This window comes from Hemiscyllium ocellatum, chromosome 28, assembly GCF_020745735.1.
Source record: "Hemiscyllium ocellatum isolate sHemOce1 chromosome 28, sHemOce1.pat.X.cur, whole genome shotgun sequence".
Lineage (NCBI taxonomy): Eukaryota > Metazoa > Chordata > Chondrichthyes > Orectolobiformes > Hemiscylliidae > Hemiscyllium > Hemiscyllium ocellatum.
The window spans coordinates 1,043,390-1,058,172 of record NC_083428.1 but is presented as its reverse complement, the minus strand read 5'-3'; the positions used below and the strand labels follow the sequence as shown (position 1 = coordinate 1,058,172).

At 45.3% G+C, this 14,783-nt stretch overlaps 1 protein-coding gene across 2 annotated transcripts in view; it reads left to right on the top strand.

Annotated features, from left to right (window-relative positions):
• Positions 1-1,396: 1,396 nt before the first annotated feature.
• Positions 1,397-14,783, top strand: part of ddx49 (DEAD (Asp-Glu-Ala-Asp) box polypeptide 49) — a 27,631-nt gene continuing 14,244 nt past the window's right edge. For both annotated transcript variants that reach the window (XM_060846493.1, XM_060846494.1), the window contains exons 1-5: positions 1,397-1,529; positions 2,612-2,735; positions 6,908-6,993; positions 7,081-7,202; positions 9,290-9,477. In XM_060846493.1, the coding sequence (XP_060702476.1) occupies positions 1,412-1,529; positions 2,612-2,735; positions 6,908-6,993; positions 7,081-7,202; positions 9,290-9,477 (638 nt within the window). In that variant the 5' untranslated portion in view covers positions 1,397-1,411. The remainder of the gene's footprint in view (positions 1,530-2,611; positions 2,736-6,907; positions 6,994-7,080; positions 7,203-9,289; positions 9,478-14,783) is intronic.

The following is a 14,783-nucleotide window of genomic DNA, read 5'->3' as shown; positions in this document are numbered from 1 at the left end:
ACCTGCTGTGCTTTAACCAGCAACACATTTTCAGCTAGTGTAGGTTAGGTAGGCTTCGGTCGGCGCAACATCGAGGGCCGAAGGGCCTGTACTGCGCTGTATTTTTCTATGTTCTATGATCCACAGTGAATTGCTGCAGTGCAGCTGTAAGTAGAATCATAGCGTTATAGAGTCATACAATAAAGAAACAGACCCTTCAGTCCAACTTGTCCATGCCAACCAGATATCCTAACCTGATCGAGTCCCATTTACCAGCATTTGGCCCATATCCCTCTAAACCCTTCCTATTCATCAACCCCTCCAGATACCTTTTAAATGCTGCTATTGCCACAGTATTTATTTGGCTATCGAACAGTCCCTGTGGGAGGCAAACAAGGGAGGGGAGGGTGATGGTTGCATCTTGCTGGAGGTGGGGCAAATGGTGGTTGCTGAACAACTTCCCTTTTAACTCCTCTCATTTTCTTCAGGTCACGGGTTGGCCATGGGTACCCGCATGAGCCACAATTATTCCTGTCTCTTGGTAGGGTACTTGGAACATTCCTTGTTCCAGTCCTATTCTGGCCTCCACCCACAACTCTTTCTTCAATATATCAATGAAATCATTGGTGCTACTTCGTGCTCTCGTCTGGAATTGTAAACATTAATCGATTTCGCTTCCAATTTTCACCCTGTCCTCACTTTCACCTGAGTCCTCCTTTCCCTTCCTTAACATCTCTATTTTCATTTCTGGGGATAGAGTGGCCACTAATATCCACTCTAAACCCCCCAACTCCCATAGCTACCTAGACTGTACATCCTTGCACCCTACTTCCTGCAAAGACTTCATTCCATTCTCTCAGTTCCTCCGTCTCTGTCGTGTGTGTCCAATGAGGTCAACTTTGATGTGGGAGCCTCTAGAATGTCCAACTTCTTCCCCTCAACCGACAACTCTTCAGCACTATTGTTGACAGGGCCCTCAGCCTGGACCAACACATCTTCCGATCTTCTGCCCAGCACCCCCTCTTTTCCCTCCTGCAACAGCGATAGGGTTCCCCTTGTTCTTTCCTATCATCCCACCTGCATCACCAGCCAGAAGATCACTAGCTACCAATTCCATCACCTTCAGTCAGGTACCACCACCAGACACATGTTCCCCTCCCTGGCCTTGTTTGTTTTCCACAGGGTCACCACCCCCATGGCACCTTCCCCTGTGATCATTGAAGGTGTAACACCTGCCCATTTCCCTCTTCTCCGAGTATCCAAGTGGAGAAAGCACTGGATTAATTTAAACTAAATGTAGTTTTCTGTCACTTGAACACAACAACAAAACTTCTGCCAGCATCAAAGATGGCGCCGCCACGTGTCGGTGTGGGCCGCGCGGTGACGTGACGCCATCAGGAGGCGCCGGGCTCTGGAGGATGACGTTGACAACATGGCGGACAGCCTGGTAGCGTTAGGCCTCGGGGCTTGGCTCTCGGAGCAAAGCGAACGGCTCGGGATCCGGCAACCGACCCCCGTGCAGCAGCACTGTATCCCGGCCATTCTCCGGGGTAAGAGACGCCGCTCGGATCCGGAACCCGCCAACCACCAGGCCCTGGACCCTCACTCACCCCTGACCCCTCACACTCACCTCTGACCCCCCATTCCCGGACCCTCACACTGACCCCTGACCCCCTATTTCTGGACCCTCACACTGACCCCTGACCCCCCCATTCCCGGGCCCTCACACTGACCCCTGACCCCCTATTTCTGGACCCTCACACTGACCCCTGACACCCCCATTCCCGGACCCTCACACTGACCCCTGACCCCCCCATTCCCGGGCCCTCACACTGACCCCTGACCCCCCATTCCCGGGCCCTCACACTGACCCCTGACCCCCCCATTCCCGGGCCCTCACACTGACCCCTGACCCCCCCATTCCCGGGCCCTCACACTGACCCCTGACCCCCTATTTCTGGACCCTCACACTGACCCCTGACACCCCCATTCCCGGACCCTCACACTGACCCCTGACCCCCCCCATTCCCGGGCCCTCACACTGACCCCTGACCCCCCATTCCCGGGCCCTCACACTGACCCCTGACCCCCCCATTCCCGGACCCTCCCGCTGACCCCTGACCCCCCATTCCTGGACCCTCACACTGACCCCTGACCCCCCCCATTCCCGGACCCTTACACTGACCCCTGACCTTCCATTCCCAGACCCTCACACTGACCCCTGAACCCCCCCCCCCCCATTTCCGGACGCTCCCGCTGACCCCTGACCCTCCACTCCTGGACCCTCACATTGACCTCTGACCCCTGACCCATTCCTATCTCTTCACTCTGCAGGCTCTCTGCCTCTATTCCTGATGAAGGTCTTTTGCCCGAAATGTCGATTTTCTTGCTCCTCGGATGCTGCCTGACCTGCTGTGCTGACCCCCCCCCCCCTCCCATTCCATGACCCTTGTGCTGACCTTGGGACCTGGTTTCTCCCTATCTGGCCCCTAACCTCCAAATCTGTTCCTTTGTTTTGACCCTGATCTTGGCTCCTTGTTCTCTAACCCATGACTCTTGACCTGGCTCCTTTAATCTTTTCATTAGTTTTCATTGCTCCACAGATTAATTGTTATTTTTTTCTCTCTCACAGGACAGGACTGTATGGGCTGTGCCCAAACTGGCAGCGGGAAAACCGCAGCATTTGTTCTCCCAATCCTTCAGAAGCTGTCAGAGGATCCATATGGAATATTCTGCTTGGTGCTGGCTCCCACCAGGTGACTGAACTTTGAGCAGTTCTCACTGCCATCGCTCACAGCTAATGCATGATAATTGACCCCATTCCCTACTAATCCTTTTAGCTTCTCCTTTCTGCAATCTATTGTAGATTGGAAATAAATGTTGACGTTTTGAAAACAGTTGATATTAGAAAAGTGCTGGAGATCTTAGAAAATACAAAGCTGGATAAATCTCGAGGACCCAATCTCGTCTATCCCAGGACTTATTGGAAAGTTAGGAAATTGTGGGACCCCTTGCCGAAATATTTGTATTATCTATAAATATGCATGAGCTTCTGAATGAGTGAAAGTGTATAATGTGGTGCCATTGTTTAAGAACCGGTGTAAGGAGAAGCCCGGTAACTGTAGACTTGTGAATCTGATTTTGATGGTGGGTAAATTATTGGAAGTGATTCTGAAAGCACTGAAAGATAAGGAATGATTAGAGATAGTCAGCATGGTTTTGTGCATGGAAAATTGTCTTACAAACTTGAGTTCTTTTGAGTAAGTAACCAAGATGATTGATTAGGACAGAACATTAGACATTATTTACTTGGACTTTAATAAAGGTTGACAAGGTTCCGAATGGTAGACTAATTAGTAAAGTTAGATCACATGGGATTCACATTGAGCTTCCCAATTGGATGCGAAGTTGGCTGAACAGCAGGAGACAGAGGGTAGAGCATTTTGTCAGACTGGAGGCCTATGATCAGCGGTATTCCACAGGGACCGGTGCTGGGTCACTTCTGTTTGTTATTTATATAAATGATTTAGATGAGAGTATGGAAGGTATGGTCAGTAAGTTTGCAGATGATAGTAAAGACATCTTGATCAATTGGGTCAATGGGCTGAAAAGTGGTAGGTGGAGTTTAATCTGGATAAATGTGAGTGTTGCATATTGGTAAAACAAGCAAAAGCAAGACTCAAACATAGGGCCTTGAATAGTGTTGTAGAATGGAGAGACTTAGGGGTTCAAGTGTGTAATTTTTTTTGAAGTTTGCATCACACGTATCTAGGATGGTAAGAGAGTGTTTAGCATGTTTGTCTTCATTGTTCAGACCTTGAAAGTAGAGTCGCAGGTAGATAGGATAGTGAAGAAGGCGTTTGGTATGCTTTCTTTTATTGGTCAGAGTATTGATACAGCGGCTGTACAGGAAATTGGTTAAGCCACTGTTGGAATATTGCCTGCAATTCTGGTCTCCTTCCTATTGGAAAGATGTTGTGAAACTTGAAAGAGTTTAGAAAAGATTTACAAGGATGTTGCCAGGGTTGGAGGATCTGAGCTACAGGGAGAGGTTGAACAGGCTGGAGCTGTTTTCCCTGGAGCATCGGAGGCTGAGGGGTGACCTTATAGAGGTTTATAAATTCATGAGGGGCATGGATAGGGTAAATAGGCAAGGTTTTTTTCCCTGGGTGGGGGAGTCCAGAACCAGAGGGCATAGGTTTAGGATGAGAGGGGACAGATATAAAAGAGACCTAAGGGGCAACTTTTTCATGCAGAAAGTAGTACTTGTATGGAATGAGCTGCCAGAGGAAGTGTATGGAGGCTGGTACAATTGCAACATTTAAGAGGCATTTGGATGGGTATATGACTAGGAAGGGTTTGGAGGGATATGGACCGGGTGCTGGCAGGTGGGACTAGATTGGGTTGGGATATCTGGTTGACGTGGACGAGTTGGACCAAAGGGTCTGTTACCGTGCTGTACATCTTTATGATTTTGAGCATAGGATTTGGGATGTTATGTTGAGGTTGTCCTGGATATTGGTGTGGTCTTTTCTGGATAATGTGTCCAGTTCTGGTCTCCGTTACTGGAAGGATATTGTTAAGCTGGAGAGGGTTCAGAAGCGATTTACCAGGATGATGATGGGAATGGAGGTTTGAGTTATAAGGACAGGCTGGATAAACTGGGACTTTTTTCACTGGAGCTTTGGAGGTTGAGAGGTGTATTTAGTGATTTATAAAATCATGAGAGGTATAGATAATAGAATATAGAACATTACAGCGCAGTACAGGCCCTTCGGTCCTCGATGTTGCGCTGCCCAGTGAAACCATTCTGAAGCCCACCTAACCTACAGTATTCCATTCTTGTCCATATGTCGATCCAATGACCATTTATATGTCAATAAAGTTAGCGAGTCTACAACTGATGCAGGTAGTGCGTTCCACGCCCCTATTACTCTGAGTAAAGCAACTACCTCTGACATCTGTCCTATATCTATCACCCCTCAATTTAAAGCTATGTCCCCTCATGCTAGCCATCACCATCTGAGGAAAAAGGCTCTCACTGTCCATCCTATCTAACCCTCTGATTATCTTATACGTCTCAATTAAATCACCTCACAACCTTCTCTTTAACGAAAACAGCCTCAAGTCCCTCAACCTCTCCTTGTAAGGCCTTCCCTCCATACCAGTCCTAGTTAATCTCCTTTGAAGCCTTTCCAAAGCTTCCACATCCTTCCGATAATGCGGTGACCAGAACTGCATGCATCACCCCAAGTGCAACCACATTAGAATTTTGTACAGCTGCAGCATGATGTCATGGTCCCAAAACTAATAAAAGCTAACACACTGTATGTCTTCTTAACAGCCCTATCAACCTGGATGGCAACTTTCAGAGCTCTATGTACATGGGCACGGATCTCTCTGCTCATCTACACTACCAAGAATCTAACCATTAGCCCTGTACTCTTTATTTCTGTTGCTCCTTCCTAAGTGAATCACCTCACGCTTTTCCACATTAAACTTCATTTGCTACCTCTCAGCCCAGCTCTGCCCCTCTATGTCCCTCTGTAACCTGCAACATCCTTCTGCACTGTCCACAACTCCACCAACCTTAATGTCATCCACAAATTTACTAACCCATCCTTCTATGCCTTCTTCCAGGTCATTTATAAAAATGATAAACAGCAGCGAACCAAAAACAAATCCTTGCGGTACACTAGTAACTGAACTCCAGGATGAACATTTCCTATCAACCACCCCCCTCTGTCTTCTTTCAGCTCACCAATTTCTGATCCAAACCGCTAAATCGCCCTCAATCCCATGTCTCTGTATTTTGTGCAGTAGCCTACCAATGTGAACACCTATCAAACACCTTACTGAAATTCATATGCACCACACCATGGCTTTACCCTCATCCACCTGTTTAGTTACCTTGTCAAAGAACTCAATAAGGTTTGTGAGGCACAACCTGCCCTTCATAAAACCATGCTGACTATCCCTAATCAACATATTCCTATCGAGATGGTTATAAATCCTATCTCTTATGACCTTTTTCACCTCTTTCTCCACAACTGAAGTTGTGGCAGGTGTCTTATCCCTTAGGTGGGGGATTTCAAATTTGGGCATATTTTTAAGGTGAGAGGAGAAAGATTTTAAAAAGAACCATGAGAGGCAATTGTTTTTAGTGTTTTGTGTGTAGAATGAACTTACAGAGGAAGTGATGGATCCAGCAACACTTAGAACAGTTAAAAGACATTTGGATAAATGCATAAATAAGAAATGTTTAGAGGGTTCAGGGCCAAGCACAGGCAGGTGGGACTGGTTTAAGTTTGGGATTTTGTTTGGCATGGGCTGGTTGGACGGAAAGATCTGTTTCTGTGCTATATGATACTGAGACAAATCAACAAAGGGGACTGGACAAAGCAGAGAATCAGTTCTTATTGATTACATCTCTCCCTACGCAATGGCAATTTGCAGAAAGTTAGTCATGAACTCATTGTGGATGATTGCATTGGCATCATGGGCTTGATGGCAAATTGCTTGAACGTTTGAGACTTTCCATTTAAATGAAGCCACCTCACCAGACTATAGCTTTCACCTCTGGCCCAGACTGATGGTAACTAGATCAGATCTTGACCTGTGCTCCTTGACCTACCTTTGGCACTTTCCCTTCTTTGAAAGCCCCCCATGTTCCACTGCTTTCTCCCCTGATTTATAGTTCTGGTTCTTTCTGCACTGCCAAGTACAATCAACATGATCTTTCTGAGATATGTTCACTGACTTGAGACCTCCGTCTCCGTGATTTCAGACTCCATTCTCATAACTGTCTGGTCTATGTTTACTTGCTTTTGCTTTCTGAACATTGGAATATAAATTATTGTCACTCTTTGAGATTGAGTCTCTTGATCAGACTGAGCTGAAACACATCTTCTGTAATTCTTCTTTTCAGGGAGTTGGTCTATCAGATTGCTGAACAGTTTCGAGTCCTGGGGAAACCTCTGGGTTTGAAGGATTGTGTTGTTGTTGGTGGAATCGGTGAGTCTCTGTCTGATGTTCTGTGGCCTGCTGTTTCAATGCCTTGTCCCTAAGGCCAGTTTATTATCCGTCTGTTTCCTTCCCTAGATATGGTCTCACAGGCTCTAGAACTCTCTAGAAAACCTCATGTTGTCATCGCAACTCCAGGCCGTCTGGCTGACCACATCCGGAGTAGTAACACCTTCAACTTGAAGAAAATAAAGTTTCTGGTATGAGAGAATTTGTAGAGACTCAATATGTTAATGTTTCTCCCATTTTACAGTGTGGGGATTAGGAAGGCCACAGGGAGGGGGTGGCGTTAGAGCAGCATCAAATTTGGCTACTCTCTGCTTCTGGCTAAATTAACACGGTTCTGACCTACTCGCTCCCTTTAGCCCTGTATCAATCCCCAAACTAATCCCACTGCCTACTCACTCCCTTTAGCCCTGTATCAACCTTGAAACTAATCCTTTCATTCTTTTAATGACAAGTTTAAGATTGCTGACGCCACAGCCAGAGGCCGTAGTCTTTCCAGTTCACGTTCACCAAAATCCTTAATTATTTCCATAAGACCATTGGATATAGGAGCAGAATTAAGTCTTATTGGTTCATCAAGTCTGCTCTGTCATTTGATTATGGTGAATAATGTTTTTCAAACCATTCTGCTGTCTTCCCCTGCATAACCTTTAATCCTCTTATTAATCAAGAATTTACCTATCTCCATCTTAAATACACTCAGTGACCCGGCCTCCACAGCCCTCTGCGGTAACGAGTTCACAGATTCCCCACCCTCTGGCTGAAGAAATTCCTCCTCATCTCAGATCCAAATGGTAATCCCTTCACTCTGCGGCGGTGCCCTCTGGTCCTAATCTCTCTTACACTTGGAAACATCTTCTCCATATCCACACACTCCTGGCCCCTCAGTGTTCTGTAAGTTTCAATCAGAGAACACAGAGTCCTCAATACCTCCTCATATGACAAGCCCTTTATTCCCAGGATCATTCTTGTAAATCTCCTCTGGATTCCCTCCAATACTTTCCTTAGATACGGGGCCCAAAACTGCGCACAGTATTTCAACTATAGTCTGGTTGGAGCCTTACGCAGCTTCAGCAGGACATTCCTTCTGTTGTGTTCTAGTCCTTTGGAAACGAATGTTAACAATGCATTTCTCTTCCTAATTACCAACTGAAGTTGCATGTTAACCTTAAGAGAAACCTGAATGTGGACTCCCAAGTTCCTTCATGTTTCAGATTTCTGAAGCCTTTCCCCATTTAGAAAACAGTCTATGCCTCTATTTTTCCTACCAAAGTGCATAACCTCACTTTCCCACATTGTTTTCCATCTGCCACTTCTTTGCCAACTCTCCTAGCCTGTTCAAGTTTTTCTGCAGCCTCTCACTTCCTCAACACTCCCTGTCCTTCACCTATCTTTGTGTTATCTGCAAAGGTAGCAGCAATGTGCAGATTGTTAATGTGTAATTTGCATAGTCCTGGTCCCAACACTGACCCCTGCAGGACTGGAGTAGTCATCAGCTGCCATCCTGAAAAAGACCCTTCATCTCCACTCACTGCCTCCTGCCCGGCAGCCAATCCTCTACCCATATAACCACCTTGCCCCTAACACCATGAGCTCCTCTTTGACAAGATGCCACATGGGAGGCTGCTAACTAAGACTCTCTTTACTCTCCTCTGCCAGGACTGAGTCCTTGGGTTGGGATATCTGATTAGCATGGACGGATTGGATCGAAGGGTTGGTTCCATGCTGTACATCTCTATGACTCTGTCACTTCGTATACCCCAAACGATGGGCTGATATCATCAATTGCAACTTCCTCTTTTGATGCATGAAACAGTAATCCAGTGACTAGGGATTATTTTCAGGTTCCTCCATTATGGACCGTGGAATTTGAATTCAGTTAATGCATGTGGAATTAAGAAGCAGATCTAGTGGTGACCAGGAAATTGCAGTTGGTAGTTGTAAAACCCATTGAGTCATCTAGTTGTCCTTATCTGGTTTGGAATATGTGACTCCAGACCCACAGCAATATGGTCTACTCCTAATTACCTTCTGAAATGACTGTGCTACTTAACTTCAGGTAAATTGAGGACAGGCAATAAATGCCACCCTGCATCTCATGAAATGACGATAAGAAAGGGAGGAAGTAGGGCTAGCGAGCATGTCTGTCTTGTATCTGAATTATTGTTTGTTTATGTGCAACGTGGCAGCAGAGACGGTTTACATTTTTCTGGCTGTGTGACTTCCAATTTCCGATAGAAGAAAACACAGTTTTGCCATTGGCGTTTGCTCTTTTCCCTAGGTGCTGGATGAAGCTGATAGATTGCTGGAGCAAGGCTGCACAGATTTCACTCAGGACCTGGAATTGATTCTCAGTGCTGTCCCAGCCAAACGGCAAACTCTACTGTTCAGTGCGACCCTTACTGACACGTTACAGGAGCTGAAGAAGATTGCCATGAACAAGCCTTTCTTCTGGGAATCAAAGACAGAGTAACTATAAAACACATGGGGTTAGATACAGAGAACCAGAATCAATCTCCCTGTAACTATAGAGCATTCATGAGGCTGAGGGAATTGTGGATAGCATATTCAGTAAGTTGATCACAACACAGATAAAAATTACTGAAGAAAGTAGAGAATGGCTAGTCAACAGACAGAGGAAAGGTCGGTAGGTAGTGCAGTGGTCCCCTGTGATCATCTCCCTCCAAAACAGGTATAACTGATTTGGATACAGTTGGAGGAGATGGCTCACCAGGGGAAGGCGGCAGCAGCTGGGTTCAGGGAACAGTGGTTGGCTCTGCTGCAAAGGAGGGCAGGAAAAAGAGTGGCCAGAGCTGTAGTGATAGGGGATTCAATAGACGCGTGTTTCTGCAATTGCAAACGAGAGTCCAGGATGGTATATTGCCTCCCAGGTGCAAGGGTCTGGGATGTCTTTGAGCAGCTGCAGTATATTCTGGGGGAAAATGAACAGCCAGCTATTGTAGTCCATACCACACCGACAACATCAGTTTTTAAAAAAAAAGGATGAGGTCCCATAAGCTGAATTGAAGGAGTTAGGAGTTAAACTATAAAGTAGACCTCAAAGGTAGTATTCCTGGGCTTGCTACCTGTGCCATGTTCTAGTCAGAGTAAGAATGGTAGGATAGCGAAGATGAAAACGTGGCTTGAAGGATGGTGCAAGAGGTGGGGGGAGGGGGGTGGCGGAGTTCAAATTCCTGGGACATTGGAACGGTCTGCACCTGGGCAGGACTGAAACCGATGTGCTCGGGGAAGTGTTTGCTACTGCTGTTGGGGAGGGTTTAAACTAATATGGCAGAGGGGATGGGAACCAGTGCAGGAAGGCAGAGAGAGGTTTAACAGAGGCAGAAACACAGGACAATGATTGGAAAGGTGGAAGGCAGGGAAACCAAAGACAAAAATCATAAAGGGCCACGTTTCATAATGATTCTAAAAGGGCAATAAATGTCAAAATAAATGAGCCTGAAGACTCCGTCTCAGTGTGAGGAGTATTTGTAATAAGGTGGGTGAATTAACTGCACAAAGTTATTAATGGAACAAATGTAACTGGCTCAAGGGTTACCAAGGATGGGAACACAATGTGCAAAGTTATTCAATTTTCAGGGAAGACAGACAGAAAGGGCAGTGTTGCTGATTAAGGAGATTAACATAATAGTAAGGGAGGGTATTAGTCTGGGCATTGTGGAATCTGTATGGGTGGAGCTGCAGAACATTGAAGGGGAAAAGACATTAGTACAGACCACCAAACAGTACTTGTGATGTTGGAAACTGTATCAAACAGGAAATTAGAGATACATGCAGTCAGGGTACAACAATTATTGTGGGTGATTTCAATCTACATACTGATTGAATTAAACCAAACTAGAATTTGGAAGAATCAGAAGGGATCTTGTAGAAACATAATATATGGAACGGGGTAGTTAAGGTCGGGGCAGGTAAGCTGTTTCCATTGGTGGGTGAGACTAGGACTAGGGGGCGTGGCTTCAAGATTAGGGGGAGTAGATTAAGGACAGAGATAGGGAGGAACTGCTTTTCCCAAAGAGTGTTGAATCTGTGGAATTCTCTGCCCAAAGAGGCAGTAGAGGCAGCTTCATTCAATATATCCCAGACCCAGTTGGATGGGTGTTTGTATGGAAGGGGAATAAAGCGTTATGGGGATAATGCAGGTCGGAGGGGCTGAGACGCTGGGTCAGCCATGATCTGAATGAATGGCAGAGCAGGCTCAATGTCTCAGCTGGCCTATTCCTGCTGCTTTTACTCTGAAACTATGCACCAGGTATCAATGTGATGGAGGAGGATTTCCTGGAATCTGAGAGGGATGGTTTCCTTGACCAATACATTGAGGAACCAACTAGAGAGCAAGCCACCTTGGACTGTGTGTTGTGTAACGAGAGAGGATTAACTAGCAACTTTATGGTGAGAGATTCTTTCGGGGAGGGTGACCATAATATGATAGAATTCTTCATTAAAATGGAGAGTAACACAATTAAATCTGAAACTAGGGCCCTGAACTTAAAGCTACCTTTGATGATATGAGGCATTGGCTAGGATAAACTGACCAAGGATACTTACGGGGTTGATGGTGAGTAGGCAATGACAGACATTTAAAGAACATATAGATGACCTTAAACAATTGTACGTCCCTGTTTGGTGTAGGAATAAAGAGAAGGTGACTCAACCCTGGTCAGCAAAGGTGATCAGGAACGGTGTTGAAGCCAGACAGGAGGCAGATACATTGGCCATAAGAAGCAAATCCAAGGTCTGGGAGAAATTAAAAATTCAGCACAGGAGTGCAAAGGGTTTAATTCAGAAGGGGAAAATAGAATATGAAAGTAAACTTGCAGAAAACAAAAAACTGACTACAAAAGCTTCTATAGATGTGTGAAGAGAAAAAGACTGGTGAAGACAAATGTAGGTCCCTTACAGTTAGAATCAAGTGAATTCATAATGAACAACAAAGAGATGGCAGACCGGTTGAACAAATACTTTGGATCTGTCTTCACTGAGGAGGACGCAAATAACCTTCAGGAAATCTGAGATGGAGGACAGAAAGAACATGTGGCTGTTAACTGCTTTTTTTTTAAAAAGCTATTTTCAGTATTGGAGCTGATTTCCTTGAATTCCAGGAGCAGTAATTATTGTTTTATAAGCTGTTGCATTGTTTTGGAACTTTTGGAAAAAAAGGATCAAAACAATGGCACTTTAAAAAGGTTGAAGACAAAGGCCACATGGGAAATGAATCAAACTGAGAAATCTGCCTGCACAGCTGACTGTCTCTCCTGTTTGGCTTCAAGTATCTCTGGACATCACAGTTCCTGTCAGAAAAATAAGCAAACAGCAAAATTGACAGCTCACCTTGAAGGAGCCTGTGCAGGAGAGGAGCTCAGTGGCTAGCTTTAAAGTGTAACCTTACTTTTGTTTTTGTAAATCTGTAGTAGTGAGTAGAGTGGGTTCTTATTTGATTACACATTTTTATTGAGATGTGTATCTTGGTTAAACTTTAAAAATTCAAAGTTTGTGAGAAGATTTGTAGCTCGGGTGCTCGTTGTTGTGGTTCTGTTCGCCGAGCTGGGAATTTGTGTATCAGATGTTTCATCCCCTGTCTAGGTGACATCCTCAGTGCTTGGGAGCCTCCTGTGAAGCGCTTCTGTGATCTTTCCTCCGGCATTTATAGTGGTTTGAATCTGCTGCTTCCGGTTGTCAGTTCCAGCTGTCCGCTGCAGTGGTCGGTATATTGGCCTATCATCAAACACATCGATCTGGACCCAGTAGTGGGGGAGCACTTTGGGGCCAGCGACCATAATTCAATTAGGTTTAAAATAATGATGGAATGGATACACTGGATCTAAAAGTTGAAGTTCTAAATTGGAGGAAGGCTAATTTTGACGGTATTAGGCAAGAACTTTCAAAAGTTGATTGGGGGCAAATGTTTGCAGGTAAACAGACGGCTGGAAAATGGGAAGCCTTCAGAAATGAGATAGTGAGAGTCCAGAGACAGTATATTCCTGTTAGGGTGAAGGGAAAGGCTGGTAGGTATAGGGAATGCTGGATGACTAAAGAAATTGAGGGTTTGGTCAAAAATAAGAAGGAAGCACATGTCGGGTACAGACAGCAATAAGAATGTAAAGGTAGTAGGAGTATTTTAAGGAAAATCAGGAGGGCAAGAAGGGGGCACGTGATAGCTTTGACAAATAGGGTTAAGGAGAATCTCTAGGGATTCTACAAATACATTAAGGACAAAAGAGAAACTGGGGAGAGAATAGAGCCCCTTAAAGATCAGTAAGGCCACGGGAGACGGGGGAGGTACTAAACAAGTATTTTTCATCAGTGTTTACTGTGGAGAAGGGTGTGGAAGATAGAGAACATGGGGAAATAAATATTAGCATCTTGAAAAATGTCCCTGTTACAGAGGAGGAAATGCTGAACATCTTAAAACGCATAAAAGAGAATAAATCCCCAGGACCTGATCAGATGTACCCTTGAACTCTGGGAAGCTAGAGAAGTGATTGCTGGGCCTCTTGCTGAGATATTTGTATCATCGATAGTCACAGGTGAGGTGCTGAAAGAGTGACGATTGGCTAACGTGGTGCCACTATTTAAGAATGGTGCTAATGAATAATATTGATTGGAACCTCCTCAGTGCAAATAGTTTGGATGGAGCAGATTTTGTCAGGTGTGTCCAGGAAGGACTCCTGACTCAATAAGTAAGTAGATAGGCTGACTAGAGGGGAGGCCACATTGAATTTGGTGCTTAGCAACGAACCAGTTCAGGTATCAGATCTCTCAATGTGAGAGCATTTTGGTGAAAGTGATCACAACTCCCTGACATTTACTCATTCATGAAAAAGGATAGGAGCAGACGGTATGGGGAATTATTTCATTGGGGGAGGGGGAATTACAATGCTATTAGGCAAGAACTGTGGAGCATAACTTAGGAACAGATATTCTCAGGGAAATTATGACAGAAATGTGGAGGTTGTTTAGGGAGCACTTACTGATAGTGCTGGATAGATTTGTCCCACAGAGGCAAGGCAGGAATGGTTGGGTGAAGGAAGTTTGGGTGATAAGAGATGTGGAACATCTAGTCAAGTGGACGAAGGAAGCTTACTTAAGGTTGATGAAGCAAGGATCAGACAGGACTCTAGATGGTTACAAGGTAGCCAGGAAGGAACTGAAGAATGGACTTAGGAGAGCTAGAAGGGGGCATGGAAAAGTTTTGGTGGGTAGGATTCAGGAAAACCCTAAAGCATTCTACACTTGTGAGGAGCAAAAGACTGAGGATAGGGCAGATCAGGGAAAGTGGAGGGAACGTGTGTCTGGAGTCTGAGGAGGTAAGGGAGGTCCTTAATGAATACTTTGCTTCAGTATTCACTGGTGAGTGGGACCTTGTTATTTGTGAGGGCAGCATGAAACAGGCTGGTATACAGAAACAGGTGAAACAGGCTGGTATACAGAAACAGGTGAAACAGGCTGGTATACAGAAACAGGTGAAACAGGCTGATAGACTGAAACAGGAGAAACAGGCTGGTATGCTGAAACAGGTGAAACAGGCTGATATACTGAAACAGGTGAAACAGGCTGGTATACTGAAACAGGTGAAACAGGCTGGTATACTGAAACAGGTGAAACAGGCTGGTATACTGAAACAGGTGAAACAGGCTGATAGACTGAAACAGGTGAAACAGGCTGGTATACTGAAACAGGTGAAACAGGCTGATATGCTGAAACAGGTGAAACAGGCTGATAGACTGAAACAGGTGAAACAGGCTGGTATACTG